The sequence below is a fragment of the Penicillium atrosanguineum genome, assembly GCF_028827265.1.
Source record: "Penicillium atrosanguineum strain IBT 20685 chromosome Unknown utg000008l_segment0_segment0, whole genome shotgun sequence".
Lineage (NCBI taxonomy): Eukaryota > Fungi > Ascomycota > Eurotiomycetes > Eurotiales > Aspergillaceae > Penicillium > Penicillium atrosanguineum.
Window position 1 is genome coordinate 2591299 of NW_026623140.1, and position 20762 is coordinate 2612060.

General features: G+C 50.2%; 10 protein-coding genes across 10 annotated transcripts; 4 read left to right on the forward strand and 6 right to left on the reverse strand.

Moving 5' to 3' along the window:
- Positions 1-1612: 1612 nt before the first annotated feature.
- N7443_010493 (uncharacterized protein) lies at positions 1613-2253 on the reverse strand (the record flags this gene model as incomplete). Its single annotated transcript, XM_056890549.1, has 2 exons — positions 1613-1875; positions 1935-2253. 2 exons carry the CDS (start codon positions 2251-2253, stop codon positions 1613-1615), a joined length of 582 nt encoding a protein of 193 aa, XP_056737040.1.
- A 664-nt stretch (positions 2254-2917) lies between these two features.
- N7443_010494 (HHE domain protein) lies at positions 2918-3661 on the forward strand (the record flags this gene model as incomplete). Its single annotated transcript, XM_056890550.1, has 1 exon — positions 2918-3661. One exon carries the CDS (start codon positions 2918-2920, stop codon positions 3659-3661), a length of 744 nt encoding a protein of 247 aa, XP_056737041.1.
- Positions 3662-4181: 520 nt separating this feature from the next.
- N7443_010495 (uncharacterized protein) lies at positions 4182-4995 on the reverse strand (the record flags this gene model as incomplete). Its single annotated transcript, XM_056890551.1, has 2 exons — positions 4182-4445; positions 4522-4995. The coding sequence occupies 2 exons, from the start codon at positions 4993-4995 to the stop codon at positions 4182-4184; spliced, it is 738 nt and encodes a 245-aa protein (XP_056737042.1).
- Positions 4996-5097: 102 nt separating this feature from the next.
- Positions 5098-5531, forward strand: N7443_010496 (acetyltransferase; the record flags this gene model as incomplete). The annotated part of the gene is made up of 2 exons (XM_056890552.1): positions 5098-5361; positions 5463-5531. 2 exons carry the CDS (start codon positions 5098-5100, stop codon positions 5529-5531), a joined length of 333 nt encoding a protein of 110 aa, XP_056737043.1.
- A 295-nt stretch (positions 5532-5826) lies between these two features.
- N7443_010497 (putative AT DNA binding protein) lies at positions 5827-9642 on the reverse strand (the record flags this gene model as incomplete). The annotated part of the gene is made up of 1 exon (XM_056890553.1): positions 5827-9642. The coding sequence occupies one exon, from the start codon at positions 9640-9642 to the stop codon at positions 5827-5829; it is 3816 nt and encodes a 1271-aa protein (XP_056737044.1).
- A 512-nt stretch (positions 9643-10154) lies between these two features.
- Positions 10155-10734, reverse strand: N7443_010498 (uncharacterized protein; the record flags this gene model as incomplete). The annotated part of the gene is made up of 2 exons (XM_056890554.1): positions 10155-10593; positions 10625-10734. 2 exons carry the CDS (start codon positions 10732-10734, stop codon positions 10155-10157), a joined length of 549 nt encoding a protein of 182 aa, XP_056737045.1.
- Positions 10735-12266: 1532 nt separating this feature from the next.
- Positions 12267-13526, forward strand: N7443_010499 (aldose epimerase family protein; the record flags this gene model as incomplete). Its single annotated transcript, XM_056890555.1, has 1 exon — positions 12267-13526. The coding sequence occupies one exon, from the start codon at positions 12267-12269 to the stop codon at positions 13524-13526; it is 1260 nt and encodes a 419-aa protein (XP_056737046.1).
- An 840-nt stretch (positions 13527-14366) lies between these two features.
- On the reverse strand, positions 14367-16597 carry N7443_010500 (uncharacterized protein; the record flags this gene model as incomplete). Its single annotated transcript, XM_056890556.1, has 6 exons — positions 14367-14526; positions 14588-14723; positions 14792-14932; positions 14983-15064; positions 15123-15879; positions 15927-16597. The coding sequence occupies 6 exons, from the start codon at positions 16595-16597 to the stop codon at positions 14367-14369; spliced, it is 1947 nt and encodes a 648-aa protein (XP_056737047.1).
- A 475-nt stretch (positions 16598-17072) lies between these two features.
- Positions 17073-18872, forward strand: N7443_010501 (uncharacterized protein; the record flags this gene model as incomplete). The annotated part of the gene is made up of 3 exons (XM_056890557.1): positions 17073-17406; positions 17454-18312; positions 18371-18872. 3 exons carry the CDS (start codon positions 17073-17075, stop codon positions 18870-18872), a joined length of 1695 nt encoding a protein of 564 aa, XP_056737048.1.
- Positions 18873-19040: 168 nt separating this feature from the next.
- N7443_010502 (enoyl-CoA hydratase/isomerase family protein) lies at positions 19041-19965 on the reverse strand (the record flags this gene model as incomplete). Its single annotated transcript, XM_056890558.1, has 4 exons — positions 19041-19152; positions 19218-19570; positions 19641-19700; positions 19756-19965. 4 exons carry the CDS (start codon positions 19963-19965, stop codon positions 19041-19043), a joined length of 735 nt encoding a protein of 244 aa, XP_056737049.1.
- Positions 19966-20762: the final 797 nt, after the last annotated feature.

The following is a 20762-nucleotide window of genomic DNA, read 5'->3' on the forward strand; positions in this document are numbered from 1 at the left end:
AACGTACTTTCAACACCCACACCGGCAGTGGAAGGGGCCCAGATTATAGATACGCCTAGTAGATTGCCTCTTTCATCTGTATATTACTACAACACTGATTATTTATAGATAGAAATGGGAGAAACAGGCATGAATAGCTTCAAAAGTAACGTTGAGGGTAAAAGTTACGTTGAGGGTAAAAGTTACGTTGAGCATGGGCGGACCAACACCCGGAGCGGTGTGGGTACGCGACACCACGGGGGTGGGTAGGGCTAAGATTAGTGATGGTCATTGGTTGTTAAGAGATCACCAGGGCTCGACCCACTTTCCGCCCCTGGTGTCTTGAAGATTGCCGAGGATCGACCCGTGCATAGTATGAAATCTAGCCCTATGGAATTAGCACTGTTGGTTGGGTCCGCGTAAATGTAAATGTTTGCCGGAGGCAGTCGATGGGCCCAAGGTCCCTTGGTTCCATAATGCTGACCTTCTCATGGAGTTAAGAGGACCTACATTGGTCAAAAGGCCATGATGGCCATTGATGCATATTAAGACAAAGTGGTATGGGTTGCGAACAGACGCTGGGTCCTCCGGATGGAGCCCTCCGTCCGGAATAACACTTGTAGCTCTGATAAAAAAGCCTCGCCGAGAAAAAGATTCAGCCTCCCGTAAATTGTGCAAGCCGCTACTCCGTACTTGTGACGCCAAGACATTGCCACATTTGCAACCGAAGTACTCCGTAAAGCTGCAGGACTAAGCTTGTCGGGAGGACGGAAGCCGACAGCTCCGGCATTTTAGACAATTGGAATCATCATGTTCACAGATCACACGGATGGTAAACAGTGGCGAAGCACCGACAATTCCCTCATGATCCCACGAAACTCATTTGAACTGGTTTATATGGCTTCAGGGAGGGGGTTCTCGGAGGCTCATGCTACCAGACAGCTGTTGGCTGCCTTATCTGGGAACTCATTATAGCCACGCCATGACGGCACCACGAACGGCAAACCGACCACGACAGGCCTTATCAGGTGAGGCTCAAATTTCACCGTTCAGGAAGCTTGGAACAATCTCGGGGATCAATCAGCATGTATTGAAAAAGTAGTTGTAGCCTGCATATCGCTTTTAACTGCGAGGGGTCAGGGTAAATGACATCAACCAACCAACCAACCAACCACTGTATCCATTGTTGCAATTTAGATTACGACAACGCAATGTACAACCCTCTTCAGAACTAAATGGCTTGACCGTACTGTGGAGTAATTAATACTCTTTGAGTCAACGGCGACCTCGCGGCGTAGCCTATCTGGTGCCACTGCTATTGATCGAGCAGGATTGCGACCGCCAAAGCAGTTGCAGCGCACTCGCTCACCTATAGGTCTAGCCAGTAGGTATCTAAGAATTATGGGAGGTCCTGAGCGCTAGGTTTCAATTCCAGGATGCCGAAACTACCGTAGGCAAGACGATTGAGGGCTCATCCAGCTCTTATCATATGGAAGTGACATAGAGCGGATGCCCATCAGACGTAAGCTGTCCACGGTAATTCGGATCGTAGAACGAGCTTGTTTCATCAAGACTGGCAACATAGCGGTTTCGACCATTTCTTTTGCTATGCACGTTTTTTCATGCCTCGAGCCTATTCTCGTGCCTGCTTCAATTCTTCCAAAGCAACCACGCGTGGAACCCGATTTACAGCGCTAGATTCTTCTAGCTTGTATGGTCTGCGCGGATCGATAGATCGACTCATCGAGCAGGCAAAACGCATAAGCTGCTTCTGTGCGGGCATACCCCGAACAATTGCCTGAGCATCGACGTGAATACCGACACTATAGTGCCGAACAGAGGTATCAATACTGGCATGCTGCAGCATGACGTTTTGTAATTCATTAGACACATCGGCTGCGGAAGGGATACATATTAGCTAACAAGTGCAGATAGCGTCCCAATATAATACTCACGGCTATCATTGAACGCTTTGGCTGCTCCGTATCGGAGGCTGTAGGGCTTTGTGACTTCCTCGAAGCCTGTGATTTCGCCACCACGTTTCATTCGGTATCGCAGCCAAGCCCCGGACAGATTTTGGTCCAGAGCGATTCGTATTCCGTTGGGCTCCCGCAACGCGTGACAAAAGATATATTGATCAAGAACTTCAGGTTTCAACTTCAATTCCTGCTGACCAAGTCCGTCCAAGACCCGGAGATTATACAGATTCTCTGGACAGTTCACCGTGCGGCCATCATTCGTCAAACTTTTGAATCCCCCAATGCGAAAGAGCATGCCCAATAAAAAAACGTGTGGGCTGAGGACCAATGTAGGATCAAAGATGATCTCCGGAATAGGGAATGTGTTTCTAGAATTAATTGATTAGTCAACTGAGATATGGAAGAAGCAACAAAAAATATGAGTGATAATAATGGGGAGCAGAGTTATGACCAATGACGGCATTCGACAAAAGTGAGGAAAAAACGGGCCATAACGGTGACGAACTCGGTACGAGCACTTAAGAGAGGAACAAGCAGGATCATCAAAAGGCAGATGAGTGGGAGGCTCTTACGATTCCTTTTTCCCGAGAAATGATTTGGTGAATTCCGGTCTCATATAAATGAAAAGTCGAGGACGCCCGCCAGCTGGGTCCCGTATTAATGTCAATATCAGGTCCCGGTAACGTCGATCTGGAAAGCACTTGGTCAACTGGAATTATAACTAGAGCAGCTTCCTTGATATGAGCCATATTGGAAAACATGTGGATTTTTAAGATATGGACAATAAAGGAAAAGTTTTGACATTCAGATTCCGTGGCGGAAACCCTGGACGTGCCGTATAATTCGAGCTGGATATCATTATGATGACAGACGGAAATGATGTCCGGTTTTTCTATCACAAGTCCCATCTCAATCCCCATGCTCAGTAAGATGAGCAAAATCTAATGAAGCCATTGGCCATGTTCAAATACCTCATAAATGCCCGGCGGAGCGGTCGCACCCATGCACTCACGCCCCATCTATCCTTCAGGGCTGCCACATCCAGAAACATAGTAACAACCTCTCCAAAACAGCACCGTTTATTCCACAGACGACTTAGACGACTTCTTCGAACATACACTAGTGAAACAGTGACACAGTCACCAGCTACTCGAATCCTTCCTACCATCCAAGACGAGCACCGCGAACTTAGAGACCACGCGCACAAAATCCTGAACTCAGCCAATCCAGACGAGCAAATCAGATACCAAGCCCTTCTCACCTGGGAATTAGCACGACACGTCGTTAGTGAAGAGTTAGTCGTCTACCCAGCCCTCTCCAAACACGTAGACGATGGCCAAGACAAAGCAGACAAGCGCCGCATCGAGCACCAAACGATAAAGGAGCAACTCAATGCGTTTCAGGGACTCCGGGCGACAGATCCGCGATTTGCACCGACTCTTGAAGCCTTGCTAGATGACTTGGAATATCATTTCAAGCAGGAAGAGAGCAGTGATCTCCCAGCGCTGGAGGATGCGTTATCTCAGGCCGATAGCGCGGCGTTGACAAAGTCTTTGGATCGAACGAAGATGTTTGTACCTTCTCGATCGCACCCTTTGGCGCCAATTAGGCCGCCCTTTGGGACGGCTGTAGGGCTTTTGACTGCGCCGATGGACCTGGTTGCCGATATCTTTCGGAAGTGGCCGCATCCTGAGAAGAGCTAAGGGACAAAAGGGCTGTTGTTTTGAAGCTGTCAAGTGCAGTGCTCTATTGCCGAGAAACAACTCCAAGGCTTGTCTTCTATGAACGCGTATTTGAGAAAAAAAAGCATCAATTCTTGAGTGTACATGATATTCCTTGAAGAAGACAGTAAGATCACTAATATTGTCAAATATAATATTCATGCCAGTCATGCTGACGCCTCACGCCAAGTGAGAGGCATCAAATATTCCGGTGGCACCCCAGATAGTTGCAGAGAAGGATCTGCCTTGAAACCAAAGCGTGTATAATATTTTGGGCTTCCCAATACAACACAACCAACAGCACGCTTGTAATTGTCAACATTCAAATGACAGAAGCAACCTTGACTTCGAATTGGTAAAATAGAAGTTCAGCAAAAAAAAAAGCAAACTATTAGATTAGATAGAGAGTAGCATTGAAATGAAACATGTTTAAACTTGCAGAAAGATGTGCTCAATATTTTAATATATTACCGTATCCGACCCGGTCGTATACCTTGGATTCTCATGCCCGACATGCTACGGCAGTGGACTCTGCTCTAGCCAGATCAGGTACCACCTTTCCATATAGTGGCAGCGGGCGGAACCTGTTCAGTCCACTAGAGTTCCTTCTGATGGGAGGAGTATACTCCTTCTCCTCCGGTGCGCTCTCCACAGACCGACGCCGCTTCCAAGACTTGCGAAACTGATTCCGCTCCTCCTCCTGCTGCTTCATGCGCATAAGCACAAAGTATTCATGGGCTTCTTTCTCTTCATTCAGACTTTGGATCTTATCGAAAATGACAACGGCGTTAGAACCAGGATTGCTGTCTCAATAACGATCTAATAAAGCACGGGAGACGTACATATGCCAGCCAAACTTCTTGCTCCGAGCTCCACGCTTTCTGACACCTTCTCAGCTCTTTCTCTGCTATCCAGAGCTGTCTTTCTTGCTCTCTAGACCATCGACATTGACTGCGGACGATACTGGCCCAGCTGACGGCTCGACAAAGTTGCTCGCGTGCGCGGGCCTGGCTATTGTCTGAGAACTGATGAGTCTCATGCTCGGAATCCGAGTCAGAGTTTGATTCAGGACCAGACGCATCGGGGTTCGTCGTGTCATCCAGGGGCTGCTTCACCGCTATATGCACAGCGTCGGAGACGTCATAGTGCAGCGTTGTGCCGGGGGAATCGGTAAATTGATTGCCGAAAAGTTCGTCCTCGTGGAAGGCCAGGTCTGGGCTTTCGGAGTCAGATTCCTTCTCCTTGGTTGTTGAATGTCTTCGTTTCCAAGGGAGCGAGAAGGGGAGGGCGCGCTGAACAATAGTAATCACCGACATTGGAGCCCGGGAGCAGATAATGATTCCATAGAAAAGAGCCGTAGAGAGCGTGATGAAGTAAAACAATAGATTGTCGTCTAAGCAGCCTATGCCACCCTTATAATGTCCCGAGTATCTCCCGGAGGGGTGTTCCGTTGGTTCGTGCCCAGGCTAACATCCCAGGAAACGAAAACGAAGGTGCATGAAACTCGCACGAGAGTGGACGATCAGCCCGATGCAAATCAGATACGTCTTCTGCTTGGCTGGCCATGCGAAAGACACGAGCCCTGGGGTGTCCCTGGTTGGTCCAAGTGGTTGATTGCTGCAAAGTTGGTCGAGACTTCAACCGCTGCCCATTCCACTGTTGCTCTCGTGTATCTTGACGACGTAAGTCCTGTCTTTCCTTCCTACGGGGGTCAAGTTTTGCCCGTTTAGTCGCTCTAGCAGCAAACAGACACCTGTAAAGATAGATCTGATCGTTCCTCTAGATGCGTATGTCTCCGTCCTTGGACATACACTGCGCCTCCGGCGTCAACCATCGGGGAAACAAGGAATAATGCTGCATGAATTTTGCAGCTGTGCCCAAGGATCCACATTGACAGGGGGTTTGATGTATTTATTTGTATAGCGTCAGTGACGAGGGGGTCCCATCCCATGTACATAACGCCAGACTATTCAAGTCATAACAGCAGCAGCAATAAACAAAACAATCCGTACAAAACCCAAGCCGATGACCATGACCATGAGGGAATCTTAAAAACAAAATGAATACAGAACCACCAACTCCATCGCAAATATTCACCATCCCAACTATACGCCAAAGAAAGGAACAAAAGTAAACGCGCTTTGTGTTCATCGCCATGTATCAACAGAGACCCCGCGGGTCACCTTGGCCTTGCGCTCTTCTCGGATCTGCTCCCCAATAACGATGCTGATCAGACGCCGATGCAGATCAGCCTCTGTCCAATCCACCTGCCCCGACCCCCCGTACTGTACATCGGCCCGAGAGAGGTCATGTACAAATCGATCGATGATGGCAAACTGTACTTCGGTGATTGGCACCCCGTGACGGCCGTCCGAGGTCCAGATCCAATCGCCGATAATCTGTGCACGGCCCGGTGCGTCATAATATGGGAAGCGCTCTGGGTCTCGCTTTGCCATTCGGTAGACGCGCCGAAGGGCTTTATAGTGGTCGTCGGAGAAGTATCCGAAACATGCCAGAGGTCGCGGCCCGGACAGATCATGGGGATCGTCGGTAGTAAGGTTTGTAGCGGCGCGTTTCGCGCTTTGGTTGGGCACCCCCTGCTCAATAAACAGATCTTCCTCTTCATCTTCGTCATAATCTTCCACGGAAAGCACCTCGCGTTTCGCAGTGGGGTTTGAAGCAACTTGCTCAATAAACAGATCCTCTTCACCGTCATCCTCCTCTTCTACAGGGCGGGGAGTGTGTTCGGGGTCGGGCTGAGGAGAACGGGCTGATTTGTCCAGAGATTGTGGTGATTCGCCTAAATGAACTGAACGAGGCGTATACTCGAGGTGCTCACGAATTTCTTTCGCTGATTCGATGCTGTCCATTGCCTCCTGGTCCTCGTGATAATAATTCTCTGACTCGTTCTCGGAGACTGCACTCGAACTATCGTCATGAGAATCAGCAGGGGCTTTCAGCCACCTGGGGGTGAGACTAGTGATTCGCTGAAACCAGGTTGACCCCGGAGCTTCCCCATTAGGCTGATGTGGATGTTCGGGGGTGGCGGCAGAGCCTGCCTGAATGGATTCAGTCTCGTGCAGGCCGGCATCGGAAACGCTGCGGATCTCATCTACCTCCTCTGGCTGAGGCTGCCGAGGTGGCAGCTTGTGCCTCACCGCAGGTGAGCTGACTTCGGGCTCCGATTCCCTTTCTGGAGACTGTGATATTGGCTGTAGGCGGACACGCTGACCAGTTTTGCGCGAAGAGACAGACTTGATAGAGGACCCGTTGATCGACGGGGGCTGCTGGCCAGACCGGCGGCTTAAGATACTTCGGGGAGTACTTGTCCCATTGTAGTAGCGCGCATGATTTGGCGTATCTTCCCGCGCCAGCAGTGCCGACAGATCCACGTCCTCATCCCGTAGCTTGCGAACATGTGTTGGTCCAAGATACTTCGTGCTGCCGTCATCCATGGTCACATAAGCGGGAGATGAACTCATGTATTCTTCTCTGTCGTAGACCCCATCCAATGGTCTCCAGGGGCTGGTACTGTGCTCTGCCGGAGCTTGTTCCCGATCATCCGAGTGCTGCGAAAGATAACTGTTGTCGCGGGCTTCTTGCTGCCAGATGTCGCCAAAGCCTCCGTCATCGCCATCCATGGCTTCCTGCTCGATATCGGCTGTCCGGTTGATGGCACGCGATTCAGGTATGTAGTCAGGCTCCGAATGTTCAGGCTCCGAATGTTCAGGCTCTTGCTGCCATATATCGACAGACTCATTGTCGTCCTCATAGACTTCTGGCTCAATCTCCGCTGCGTGGTTTGCAAAGCGCGAGCGCTCCGGGGTAGGCCCCTGTTCCCAATAACGAGGACTCTCTGGCTGAAGTTCGTCCACAGGCTCTTCGTCCATGACCTCCTCTTCCTCCACAAGATGCTCTGTCAAAGGTTCCCGTTCAAGAGGTACTTCTTCCACATGATGTTTCATTGCATAACGTTCTTCCACGGGCTCTTCCAAATGTCGTTCATCGAAAGGCTCTTCTTCGTCCACAACAGATTCTACATCAGACTGTGAATAGGCGTCAAATGCATCTTGGCCAATGGCCACCTCATCCTGGGGGACACTCTCATCACTTTCAATATTGATCAGTCGTTGGGTATTTGTCGGATCCCGAGCTTGCCGGCTCACGGCCTGTCGTTCGGTATCCCATTCGCTCTCCCGCTGGACTCTTCCCGGGCCCCGGTGACCTGGTCGAGGCGAATAGGTTTGCCTAAACCGAGGAGATGGATCGACAACTTGTACTTCATCATCGTCGTCCCAGTTTCCCTCCTCAGCTTCCTCGACTTTTTCATCTTCTTCGACGTCTCTTTCGCTATACATCCCAAGATTGATGTTCTCCGCGTCCAAGTCTTCATACACGTCCTCTTCTGCTCGTCTTTCTTGTGTTGAAAATTCATGTTCAAACTCGGATATATCCCGTGTCTTCTCGGGAGAAATCGCAGGCAGTTCTGGATAGGAGACATTGACAAGGGGGCTCTGTCTGTTCGAATGTTGCGGTTCCAGATGAGCGCGTGAAAGACGTGAAGCGGAGGAAGGACCTATGGTAGCTGGACTCGGCCTGGCTGAACTATGACTATCGCTTCGAAGGTCATTGATACCTCCCGGCAACTGTCGCTTTAACTTGTCGCCGATACGACCACTCGAGGATTCGCCTGTTGATTTGCCGCTAGAGAGACCATATTGCTTGGCTGAAGGGAGGGTGTCCAAAGAGACCATCGTGAAGCCCTCGCTTTCCATGATAGAATCGAACTCTTCGTGCTCGTCCGTAGGGTCCGTCTCAGAAGGTGGATCATCGGACACTGGTTGGTGTTGTACTCGAGGTTCCTCATTTTGGATTTCTTCCTCGACCAGCGAAGAAGTAGGCGTAGGTGTAGGGTAACTTTGGGGAGAAATACTGCCTGCGTGACGCGCAGATCTTATAGATGAAACGGATCTTTCTCGAGTCGGTGATGGCATTTTTGAGGGTGTAGAATGTATGTTCTCGTCATGATCGAGGTAGTGGTGCTCTGCGGATCCAATAACGGGGGTGTCGTAGCTGGCTCGACCGTAATCGCGTCCGGTATTTTCATGTGTAGTATCGTTGCCCGAGCTTTCCCTAATCACAGCTGGTGTTGGCGGGCGAAGGAAGGCGACAGGTAGATCATCGGCTCCGAGTGAATCACTGTCCAAACCATCTGTCGCAAGGTTCATCGGGGTATATTGTCGAGGCGAGTCGGCTCTGTCGTCAAAAGCAGTGTCCATCGGACTAAAGTGCGGTAAGTTTGGGCCAGGCGATAGCGTTGATGCTCGCATTGATTCATCTTCAGCCACGAGCATTTCTTGCTCCTTCGGCTTCGGCGTGCTCTTGCGTGGTCGCCCCCGTGGATTCTTCTGCGGAGTTGCACCTTTTGGTCCTGGGGTGTTTCCTGCGCTAGCAGGCCATGGCGACCCATTCTTAGCTTGCACATCTGATTTCCGTGGGCGCCCGCGTGGTCTTGCTGGTGTCTTCTCTCGCAGTGGGCTCCTTTCGTCCTTCAAAGGAATCATAGTAGTAGTTGTTGAAGGACGTAGTCGTTTGCGCGCCGGGCTGCCTCGGTTTTCGTTCTCCTCATCCTGAGTCGCCTCGAGAGTGACTCGAATGCGCCAAGGGCTCACATTGCCGTCCTCGCCTTTCTCTGGCGAAAGTGACCTCTGGCGTCCATTGAGCTTCATTGTAGGCGATCCGGGGAGCAGTACATCATCAAATCGGATCGAATGCGCGCTCTTCGCAGGACTGAGGGTTGCGCGCGGTCGCTTGGCCGGTGTTTGTTGGCGACGTGGGGCGGGTGACAGCCAGCTTTGGCGACCCACAAATGGCTTGATGGGGGATGATATGAGGTATTCGGCATCGCCTGGAGGTCCCAGGATATCGGGCGAGGAGCTCTCGCTACGCGACGTGCTTGACATGGCGGGCTGGATGGAATCTCGGCACGCGTGCCGCTAGGGGGCGTGGAGAGAGCGCACCCTGCGGAATGCGCTGATGAATAAGTCACAATGGCCAGGAAATGGCCTTCAAAAGGCCAGAGAAACTGTACAATCACTGCAAAGAAGCGCGGGGCAATGAATAAACAAGAGGCTCGAGGCGGCACGAATCGGTGACGGCGCAACGTGTGTTAGGTAATCTAGTCCCAATCGGGAAGTAATGTAAATATTCAACTTGCGATCCTCATGCTGGGCTTCGGCTTTTGTATTTCTCTGGAAATGCTTTAAAACCCAAATTTCCAAATTTCCTAGAATTGGGCGAGTTCGTTCTATAGAGAATCGGAGTCGTTGTCCACTGCTATAGTTCAGCATCGACTGTACCAACATCCGGTACTCGGTTCAACTCTGAGCTACAGAACCGTGCCACCTCGCAAAAACAATCGCACATTCATCTCCGCCTCTTTGGCAACTCCAAGTCGTCTGGCTCCTCTAATATGTCAGTACATCTCTCGGGGTATATCTTGGCCTATGACTGCCTTATCGGCAGTCATCTCCGGATCTAGATCACTCAAGATGCTCCGATCGGACAGATGCAAGCCATAGGCAATGTCGCAGACCCGGAAGTCAAATTCACGGTAGATTTTGAATGAGTCAAATAGGGCGACCTTTTCGTGCGCATAAATCGTTTCCAGCCATGCCATGCCGCGCGCATGATTTCCCTCGTCACAGCGCCAGCCGTCGCGACTGAACGATAGATCCACGTCGTCCTCTGACTCCATCTTGCTGATAGCATTTAAAGCTTCCATGGGCTCTGGCAGCCCAATAAGTGCGATTTTTTCTAACAAAGCCACGCGTATGCGTTGGGTCAAGGCCTGGCGGGCCGGGGCTGTGGGATATTTTGACCAGGTACAGATACAACTGGTCTGCTGGATGCGGCTCTGATTTTGTGGTCAACTAGCTGAGGTACCATTTGTCATTGGGGATATGAGGCGAACGGAACTTGGTTTCGATGCTGTGGAAAAATTCATCACAACGTGGTTTTGCAAGCGCCCGTTCGACATCCAGTCTTTCTCCCATTCTTTCGAAACAGATTTCGCTTAGAGCTCCTTCGAGTATTTGAAAGATTCAATAAATAGCTGAGCTGTCGAGCCAAGTTGCTTACCTCAACCTTTTCCAATGACGCATGTTTGAAGTGACGAGTGGCAATCCACGGATCTCACCTCTTCAATCGTGACCGGATCCTTGGTTCGTAAGGAAGATATACATTCCAGTAGGGGCTCTTGACGGCACCCAGCTACGACGAAAATTAAGAAAGCATTTAAATAGAGCTATCGTCGTGAGTTTGTGGTCAATAGCTTGTTTTCAAATGTTAGTGTTGATCAAAGATGTTTTGAAGTCGAACAATATTGGGATTTTGAGCATTTTAGGGCTGGAGACGTCCAGAGATTTATTTGGGAAGGACCTCAGAGAGGAGAGAAGATATGTGTTTATACCTACTAATGACCTTGGAATGTGTCCTGGGTCTTACTTACTGTGCAGGTTTCAATGTCCCCAGTTGCAGAGAGAGCCTCGCCCCCGCGAACTGAGAATGGCCCCACGTAGACTGCTGGTACATGGCGATACAACATGGGCGCCTTGACCTTCTATAATAACACCGCTAGTCCCGGTAATATCTCGCTTCGCTATGGAAAACCCTTCCAACGGCTCCGGGGCCCCAGATCAGGTTCGTGCAGCCCGAGGGGGACCGGGTACGCCCTTTGGGACCAATGGGTTGGACACGGGAAAGATCTAGATGCAAGATCAAGGAATGCCCCGGTTTCCCGATCGCCTTAGCATTCTCTAGGTAGTTTGAGAGTTTCTATGTGGAAACCACGGATGCTATGAGGCGTGGACTACATACATTTCTAGGTGAGACGCGTCACCTCGGGTCAGGAACGGCTTTATACATCGCCCGCACGGCACAGCAATTGTAATTGACTGCGATTAAATGACCGAAAAAACAAGAGAAATTACCCCATGGCAAGCGTGAGAGTCAGCGATTGGCTAGCAGGTTCATTTCGAATTAGGCCGTGCCAGGGATGGGAATTCCTCCACCGGAGTTTTGCCGTGCTCAGCCCAGGGTCCTCAAGGGTAGGTAACATTTGGCATTTTGCGGTCTGCGCCATCTGGAGCTTATTCTAGCACTAAAAGAGCATCGAATGGGCCCCAACCACGGGTGAGTTAGCTAACTAAGGGGCCCACCTATGTCCCTCCCCGTGCGCGGGCTCGGATCTTCCTCCCCTCATCTTTCCAGCCTTCGCTCAATTGTCCGCCAATGATCGACAGGGATCCCCTCACGAAACTGCTTTCGGCTGATTCGTGATCTATCTCACTGTAATCTCACTCTACCCCGGCTTTCTCGCCCCGCCCCCTAGCGTCAAGCCATGCGGAGTTAAGCTTGCAGGGAATGACGAGGTTTACTGGGTTTGGAAAGGAGCTTCCACCACCATAAAATGCGCGTCCCCCTCGGATGCTTCCGCTCATTCCTTTGCCCTGCGCGTATAACTCCCCGAATTTTTACTCTTTACTGTCTCTTATTCCTCTCTGTCACCGCGACTCTGGGTTTCAAGATGCATTTCAAGTCCTACGCTACGGCAGCCCTATATGGGTTGCCCGCCCTTGCCAATGCTATGCCCTCAGCCTCACCTTCCCCCGATGTATCCTTGACCTCTGATAGCACTTCAAGTGACAGTGGTCACTTCACCGAGTACACGATCAAGGCCGAGAACATCACTGCCAAATTCATCCCTTACGGAGCGCGCCTTACACACCTCCTGGTCCCTGACAGCAATGGCAACACCCAGGATGTTGTGGCCGGCTATGACGACCCCAAACAATACCTGCACGACAGCGAAACCAACCGCACTTTCTTCGGCGCGGTCGTTGGCCGCTACGCAAACCGTATCAAGAATGGCACCTTCTCCATCGATGGCAACACCTACCACATCCCTGAGAACGAGCACGGCGGTGTGGACACCCTTCACGGTGGCCCTGTCGGCTACGATATGCGCAATTGGACCGTTACCACCCATTCTGAGTCTTCTATTACCTTCACTCTGTTTGATGAAGCTCTCGAGAATTTCCCTGGCGACGTGATCAACCATGCTGTCTTCAGTCTCTCGACCGAGAAGAGCTCCGAGAACCCCAAGGGTCTACCGCAACTCACCACCAAGCTGGTTTCCCTGGCTCTGACCGAAAAGACCCCAATCATGCTGGCCAACCACATCTACTGGAACCTCAATGCCTTCAAGAACCCTACTATTTTGAACGATACAACGTTGCAGATGCCCCTTTCAGGGCGGGTCATTGCTGCAGACACTATTGAGGTCCCCACTGGGGAAATTCTCGACGTACAAACTGCCTTTAACGGCTCTTTGGACTTCACTGAGGGTAAGCTGGTCGGTCAAGACCTTTCGGAGATGAGCGGCGTGTGCGGTGAGGGTTGCACTGGCGTTGATACTTGCTTCCTCATTGACCGCCCTCCTGCCTATGCCGCCCCCGACTCGTTCGTTCCCTCAGTTCACCTGTCCTCCGACAAGACCGGCATCACTCTCGATGTTGCCACCAACCAGGCCGCGCTACAGATCTACACTTGCAACGGCCAGAACGGTACCATCGCCACCAAGGAGTCCCAGGCTAAGCGCAACAAGGAACAAGATGGTGACGCCGGTGCTGCGTACGTCAACCAGTACGGCTGCATCGTCATCGAAACCGAGGACTGGATCGATGGCATTAACCAGCCCCAGTGGGGTCGTCTGCCTTACCAGATCTTTGGACCTGATGATGGCCCTGCTGTCAACTGGGCTACCTACCAGTTCGGCACTCTTTGAGTGCCGCTGAAATAATTGCATGCGCATGTTTATAAGCACCATAATTTCTTCTAGTTAGGATGCAAATACCCATCATTCATCTCTGAAATGCCTCAAGAGCTACGGCGTAACACCATATTAGGCTAGAAAATAGTTGAGCATATGTGCATAACCTCTCGAGGATATTCAGGCAGCTTTGCCTAAGTCTGAAATTGAGACATGAATGAATTTTTGTCATCGCTTTAGCTAGTCTGGCAGGATAGATAATGTGATCATGTGATCACACGACCGTACGGATCTAAGATAATAAAAGGCGATGGCAAATACTCACTGACATCGTTGGCTCATCCGGGTGAGTGCCTGGCGTTTACGCGCAGTGAATCAGACACTCTGTTGATTCACCCGGTTTTTGTTGTGGGACCGCACCCATAGATACTCCCATATCCCCTGCCAAGCTCTTTTCTTCCCCATATACTCTCTTTCCTCCAATCATTGCCGTGAATCTCTCAGGTACCGCCCTTTCCTCTCACCAACCGTCATGTTCCTCTATTATCCAAGTCATGTCTTGGTTCCTGGTACATGGACTTGACCCTTTATCATTTACTATGACCCTCAAGTTGACATGGTCCTCTCAATATGCTGCTCTATTCACTAGCTTGAAATGCCTCCAAAGCTTGTCAATACTTCAATTCAAATTTAAAATCAAATTCTCTTTTGCTTCTTCCTCTCTTTGTCCTCTGTAGATTCATCCGCTGTATGTTTCCTTTCAAGTCCAGTCTTGACAAGCTTTCCAGGAGCGGGGTACTCGGGCCGTATCTGTAGAGCCACTGCCTCTCTGATACCCGTCGCCCTTCACTCTTTTTATAGCTTTGACAGTATACCGGACCCGTTATCACCGCTCCCTTTCACAATCTCCTCCTCCCAGTAGTTTGGATTAAATGTAATTCGATTGAGAGGGTTCAACCGGTGGGCTCGATTGTAGAGATCTTCGTACACGCGGCCATCATATCGTCCAAGGGCGCTATGTTCACAGTCAGAAACAGGTCTAGAGGGATCCTTCGAGAAAGTAGCTTTTGCCTCACCTATCTAAGAGGTAGTCTGGAATCATCCATGAATCAACCAGTTTCACAGCATGGGGTCTGATGCGGGTCATCAAGTCTTGGACGCGAGCCGAGAGGTTATTGAGGTCGGCTTGAGACACGGCGTTGCAGCGGAAGACTGTTAGCATGTTGTTAGTTTCAATTTTGGGCAAACAAGACCTTTCCTCGGGCAACGGAAATGCTCACATTCATAACCTTCATTCTCCATGGTGTAGAGTGCGAACAAGCGGAACAAGTCCCGCAGGATGATTTTGTTAGAGCTTGAAAGAGTCGAATCCGCTGACAGAGCTTCGTAGAAAGTGCCTACAAGGATCGACTGAGATTGGGCTATGTAGGTGTGTTAGTCTATCTCTTACCGGTGCTGAGGTTGACTCTACCTTTGCTGAGTTTGTGCAGCTGAATAAGAAGGCTGGTCCAGCTCAGCTTCTTCAACACCCGCTGCTCATACACATCGTAGGCCTGCGAAGTTTCATTAATACTCAACCAGCCTTGTGTTTCAAGGGTGTCTCTGACTTACAAGTGCAGTGGCTCGCATCTCAAAGCTTTTGACAATGTCTTGGTCTTTGCCCAAAACATCATAGCCAGAATGGCGTGTTTCTGTACCTTGCTTGTTCTGAATAAACTCCTTGAATCCAGCCTCAGTCTTATCGGCGCCAGGGGTACTGGGAGATTCCACTGCAGCTGCCATTTTCTTGATTAGATATGCTGCGACTTGCTGCGTGATCATCCAGTTATCTCCCTCGACAGTTGGTTTGGAAAGATAATCATTGTTCAGTTGAATCAAACCACTTCCCCCGCCGAACCCATGTCCACCCAATGCACGACGGCATGTCTCAATCCCATCTGCAGCAAGCATAGTGCACAAGCTCTTGAGCCCTGAAGACATGCTATGCATGTGAGCCAAAGAGCGAAAATCGCCTTGCTCAACATCTTGTCGTGTGCTCTGATAAACCGAGCGCATAGCCAGTCCGGTGTAATGAAGTGCAAAGGTAGTTGCAAGTAAGGGGAAAATCCTGATTTGCACCGTGGGGTAGTCAAGGACAGATATCTCCGGTCCATTCTTGTCGTCTCGATCTTGGAACTGCCGTCGGATGGCAGTGTATCGTACGGCAATAGTGACTGCGCGTGCTAGCACGAGTCGAGCATGATGGACGATATTTGCACGAACATATGTCAGAGACCCGTATACTAGAGCAGGCCGTTCGGGCTTTGTATAGACACCAGTGTCTGGATTGACGCTGGAGTACCGGGATAACATGGCGGAATGGGGAATTCTAACATTGGGTTAGCAGTGCCATGGAATGATGGCACTTCAGCTTACCGGAAATTATCAAACAGCATGTAGGCGTTATCCATCGTAGCATAGCCATACTTTGGGCCAATGTCTCCGATCACCACTCCATCCAACGGCTGGTGTGTCTTCATATCACGCACCTGCACGATGAATTGATGAGGACCCTGAGATAGATACTGGCCAGGCGAGCCCGCTTTAGGAAGAAGCAATTGCGCAACCACGATAGAATGATTGGCAATGCGACCCAGGCTCCCATTCCACCATTTGCTTGCCGTGAGCGTGGGACTATGAAGGACAAACTCTTTGGTGCGGTTATCCCAGCGTGCCTCAAGCTCCAAACCACGGACATTGCTGCCATGTCCAAGCTCAGTCTGACCGTAAGCACCAATAATCTTCCATGACTCAATCAGAGGCATCCAGTACGCGCGCTGTGCTTTGCTGGCTTGTTCACGGACAGTGGTGACAAACATCTCCATGTGCAGAAAGTAGGGAGACACATCGTCAACAAGATACTCGGCCATTTTGTAGTCATCATGGCTCCACTTATACTGATCGGTCAGTCGACGCAGCAGCTTTGCTCTTGCGAGTGCTAGCTTGAAGCGATCCGGACGGGACAAGTTTTGTTGTTTCTCTTTTTGAGAAGAGTGGCTCTCGCCGCAGAATTGGTAGGATACGAGTTTGACGCTCCAAAAATCCATCTGATGATAGCAAGTGCTGACCTAGCTCATTAACTGAGACGTTGGATTGCCCTCGCTCTCGAGCAAGTGTTGTGGGTCCATCTGGTTGGCTAGGACGAAGTCTATCTGTGAAGTCGGGCATGGTGATGGGTTTCAGCTACACACGTTGCAGTATAGAACAGATCTTTGATACTCTTAGAGTATATGCATGCCTCCTGGAAGACTCCAAGTCCCGCATTAGGCTTGCCTAGGTACATGCTCAGGTGGGTGGTGTACTGCCATAATCGCCGAGTGCCGATTGCCGGGACTGGGGTACCCGGGAACGCGGGGCAGGTTGTGGGCAAGTAGCCGACTTGGATATTATCAAGAACCGAATTACAGGGCGGGACCTTTCCGATGTGTTAAATACAGCGCATGTCGAATGGTCTGGATTTCAAGGAATTCACCCATTTCACGGCAGGCAGAAGGACGGAACCCGATCTTATAGCAGACAACAATGGGAGACCGAACTCAATTCGTGCCTTCGCATGTAGGAAATAATGTTCTTCCCAATTTGCCCTTCTTTCATAAACTGCTGCGATACGCTCAACGGAAGCCGTCACGCATTGCCGTCCGAGATGTGATTGCAGGCGTCGAAAAGACTTTCCATGATCTCCTGTCGGATGCTCTGGCTCTTCGAAGCGAGATTGAGAAGATGCTCAGTCAAGAGACTCTTCGTGAGTTAGCTGAAGACAAGGAGGTCTACATTGGTCTGCTGGCCCCTGGTGGCTATGAATACACTGTTGGCTTCGTCGCTATTATTGCTCTCGGTGCCGCGGTCGTCCCAATGGGTGAGTAAAATGCCACTGAAACAAAGAGGAAAGCTAACGACTCCTAGCCGCCGGAATTCCAGTCGAGGAAGCCTCATACTTTATGCTCAAGGCTCAATGTGTCGCATTGGTCGCCAGCACAACTAGCGAAACCCTTGCTCACTCTGCTGCGCGCTTCATGAGAGAACAGAAGAACTTCCACATCCAGTGCATATCTCCTATCGCGTCTTCCTTTCATCCTACGCTCCTTCCAGCAGATGATGTTTTTATCTCGTCAAATCGAGCTCTCGACATGAACGGCGCAAGCGGCGTGATCTTTACCTCGGGCACAACTGGTCCACCCAAAGGCGCTGTGCAGCGCCGCACCTGGCTCACAGGTAATGCTGAAACAGACGCGGACTTTTATCGCATCACAGAGAGCGACGTCGTCCTCCACATATTGCCAGTTCATCACGCTTCGGGGGTTGGACTAACCTTCCTCCCCTTTCTCACGGCAGGCGCCTGCATCGAATTCCGCAGCGGGAGTTTTAATACGGCTTGGACATGGGAGCGTTGGCGAAAGGGTGGCCTCACATTCTTCTCGGGTGTACCTACAATCTATATGCGAATGATGCGATACTATGAAGAGAGTATTGCAAGTCAAGCCCCCGAAATTCGCGACCAGTACATCGCCGGAGCTAGGAATATCCGCACCATGCTATGTGGATCGTCGGCCCTGCCTGGCCCTGTGCAAGAATTTTGGGAGAATCTGAGACAAAAGCCAATTCTAACTCGGTATGGGGCGACTGAATTTGGTGCTGTGATCAAAACAGACCTCTCTCCGACGGGAACACCTCGGAACAGCGTAGGACGTGTGGTTGAGGCGGTTTCTCTCAAGCTGGAGGATGATGGCCATCTCCTTGTGAAAACACCCTACATGTTCTCCAAGTAAGTTGAACCTCTGGGAAATCGTCGGTTTCACCCTTTTAACGATGCTGCTCGACAGATATCTGCATGATGAAAAGGCGACGGCCGAAGCACACGACAAAGATGGCTACTTCAAATCGGGTGATATCGCTCGCCGGGAGGGACCATATTACTTCATTCTCGGCCGTGCCTCCATTGACATAATCAAATCAGGAGGGTACAAAATCTCCGCACTGGATATCGAACGAGAGATTTTGGGTTTGGACTATGTGTCCGAAGTAATGGTGGTCGGCGTTGAGGATGAAGAATACGGTCAACGAGTTGCAGCCACCGTGAGCCTTAAGACGGACCAGAGCACGACCCACAAGAACCTCACTCTCGCAGAATTAAGAGATGACCTGCGAAGCAAACTGACCGGCTATAAAATTCCTACCATTTTGCGGGTCATCAAAGGTGAATTGCCAAAGTCGGGGACTGGGAAAGTGCAGAAGAAGATTCTTGGACCAAGATTTTTCCCACCCAATTATCGTGAACTTCCTGATGTTCAGATATGGAGTAAAGAGAATAGATCCAAGCTATAAATTCAAGGAGCACTACACTAGGTATTTAACTGTCATACCTTTGAGTGAGTATTCGAAAAGCCGGAGATTTGCTCCATATTTCCGTCGTCTCAAGTCCATTCGGCTAAACCAATATTCGAAGATAACATCAAGATACCCGCATAATCCATCAAATAATACATCAATTGATCAGATCTTGGCCTTGGCCGGAGCGGATGTCACACGACTATGAACATAGCTGATTTTTTGGAACTTCTCGATTGCCTCCCCCCACAACTCGTGACGTAGCAATGCATATACACTGCAAAAAAAGTTCAATTAGTACCGATATAGAATCTTCATTTGCCTCTTCATGGTCACACTTACCCCATCTTCGCCTTTGGTGCCCATTTTGCCGCCAGGTCGAGAGCGACATCCAGCATCTTCTCGGGCTCAGCAACAGCATCAACGATTCCGTCCTCCAATGCCTCTTTGCCCGTCCATTTGTGGGCTTCAAGAAGCATCTTTCGTGCAATTTGAGGACGGAGTTTAAGTCGTGGAAGAGATCCAATCCCATCGAAATGCAAGCCCAGATTGACAGGAGGCATAGAGATGAAGCCACGGCGCGAGTTCATGACGCGGTAGTCATGCGCCAGGGCTAGGGGACAAGCGCCGCCAAAAGTATGTCCTGTGAGCAACGCAATTGTAGGAAATGGGAAGTCGAGAATTGTATGGACAAGCTGTTTCAACTTTTTTAGTTTCTACATTTCAAATCTCCCAGCTCGCTACCAGAGATAGACGGGCACCTACTGGGTAAAAGCCGTCTGTGTTTGCAAAAGGATTGCTGTCAGACTCATCTAATTCCAATCCCTATGAGCCTTTTTGTTAACAACCTGCTCAACTCGGGGGATTCTTCTCCACATACAGTGCACCAGAACTTAGTATCGCTTCCTCGCGTAATAACAGCGCCATCAGAGTCTGGACCGAGCAGCTTCTCGACTGTACGGTAAGCTCGAATCATCTCCTGGCAATAGCTTGAGTTCAATCGGTTCTCGGGAGGCTTTTGCATGGTCAACACGAATACGTTGCCATGTCTCTCCAGTGAGAGATTGTGAAACGTTGGATTATCTGGCATGGCTGATGTTGTGTATGAACTGGATGGAAGATCAGAATAATGCTCACTCTAGGCCGAATCCAAGGTCTAGGGACGCTTTGATGGACAGCCTCGGAGCTAAGTTGAAGTTCCCCGCATTCACGGACTCCACGAGACCCACAATCTAACTCATTACCGGAAGACACCGAATGCCGAATGCCGACCATTATGGGCATGACCATCATGGCTATCAGATAATGTGAGGTAGTGATTGTTCTCTTCCTGAGTTTTCTCGGTGGATGTTGATGTTGCAAGGCCTTGATTCACGAGCACTGCTGGATCACACTCCCCAACCACTCAAACTAAGCCGTTGGTTGGCGGGTTTATTTAGATAGCGCAAGAGCGAAAGACGAAAAGTGTGCCTTATTCGATGCTGTCATTTTTTTCGTTCTGGTGCTGTCTAGAAGGTAAATGCGCTTTATCGCAAATGACAGGAAGGGCTACTGCTCCAAAAGTCAAGATAAACGCAGGTGAGTGGAAGTAAATCCGTGATATGAAGCAAATGACCGGCTGCTCGTGTATACTAGGTTAAAGATACCGCTGGTTCGGGAGATAATCGGTACCATGCAGGAAGTGGGCCATAATTTGGTGTCGACGAGGTTCCGGAAGGTACAGGAATTCCTCGTGGAAGGGAACTTCCGGTGGGTTCCCGACGGACGGGACAGAACATAGGACTGGCCCTTTTCCGCGCGCGGGAGCATCGTTGCTGCTTCAATTCTGTCATTTGTATTACTTACAACTATTGCCAATTGTGTTTGAAGGGCTACATGGGTTTCTAT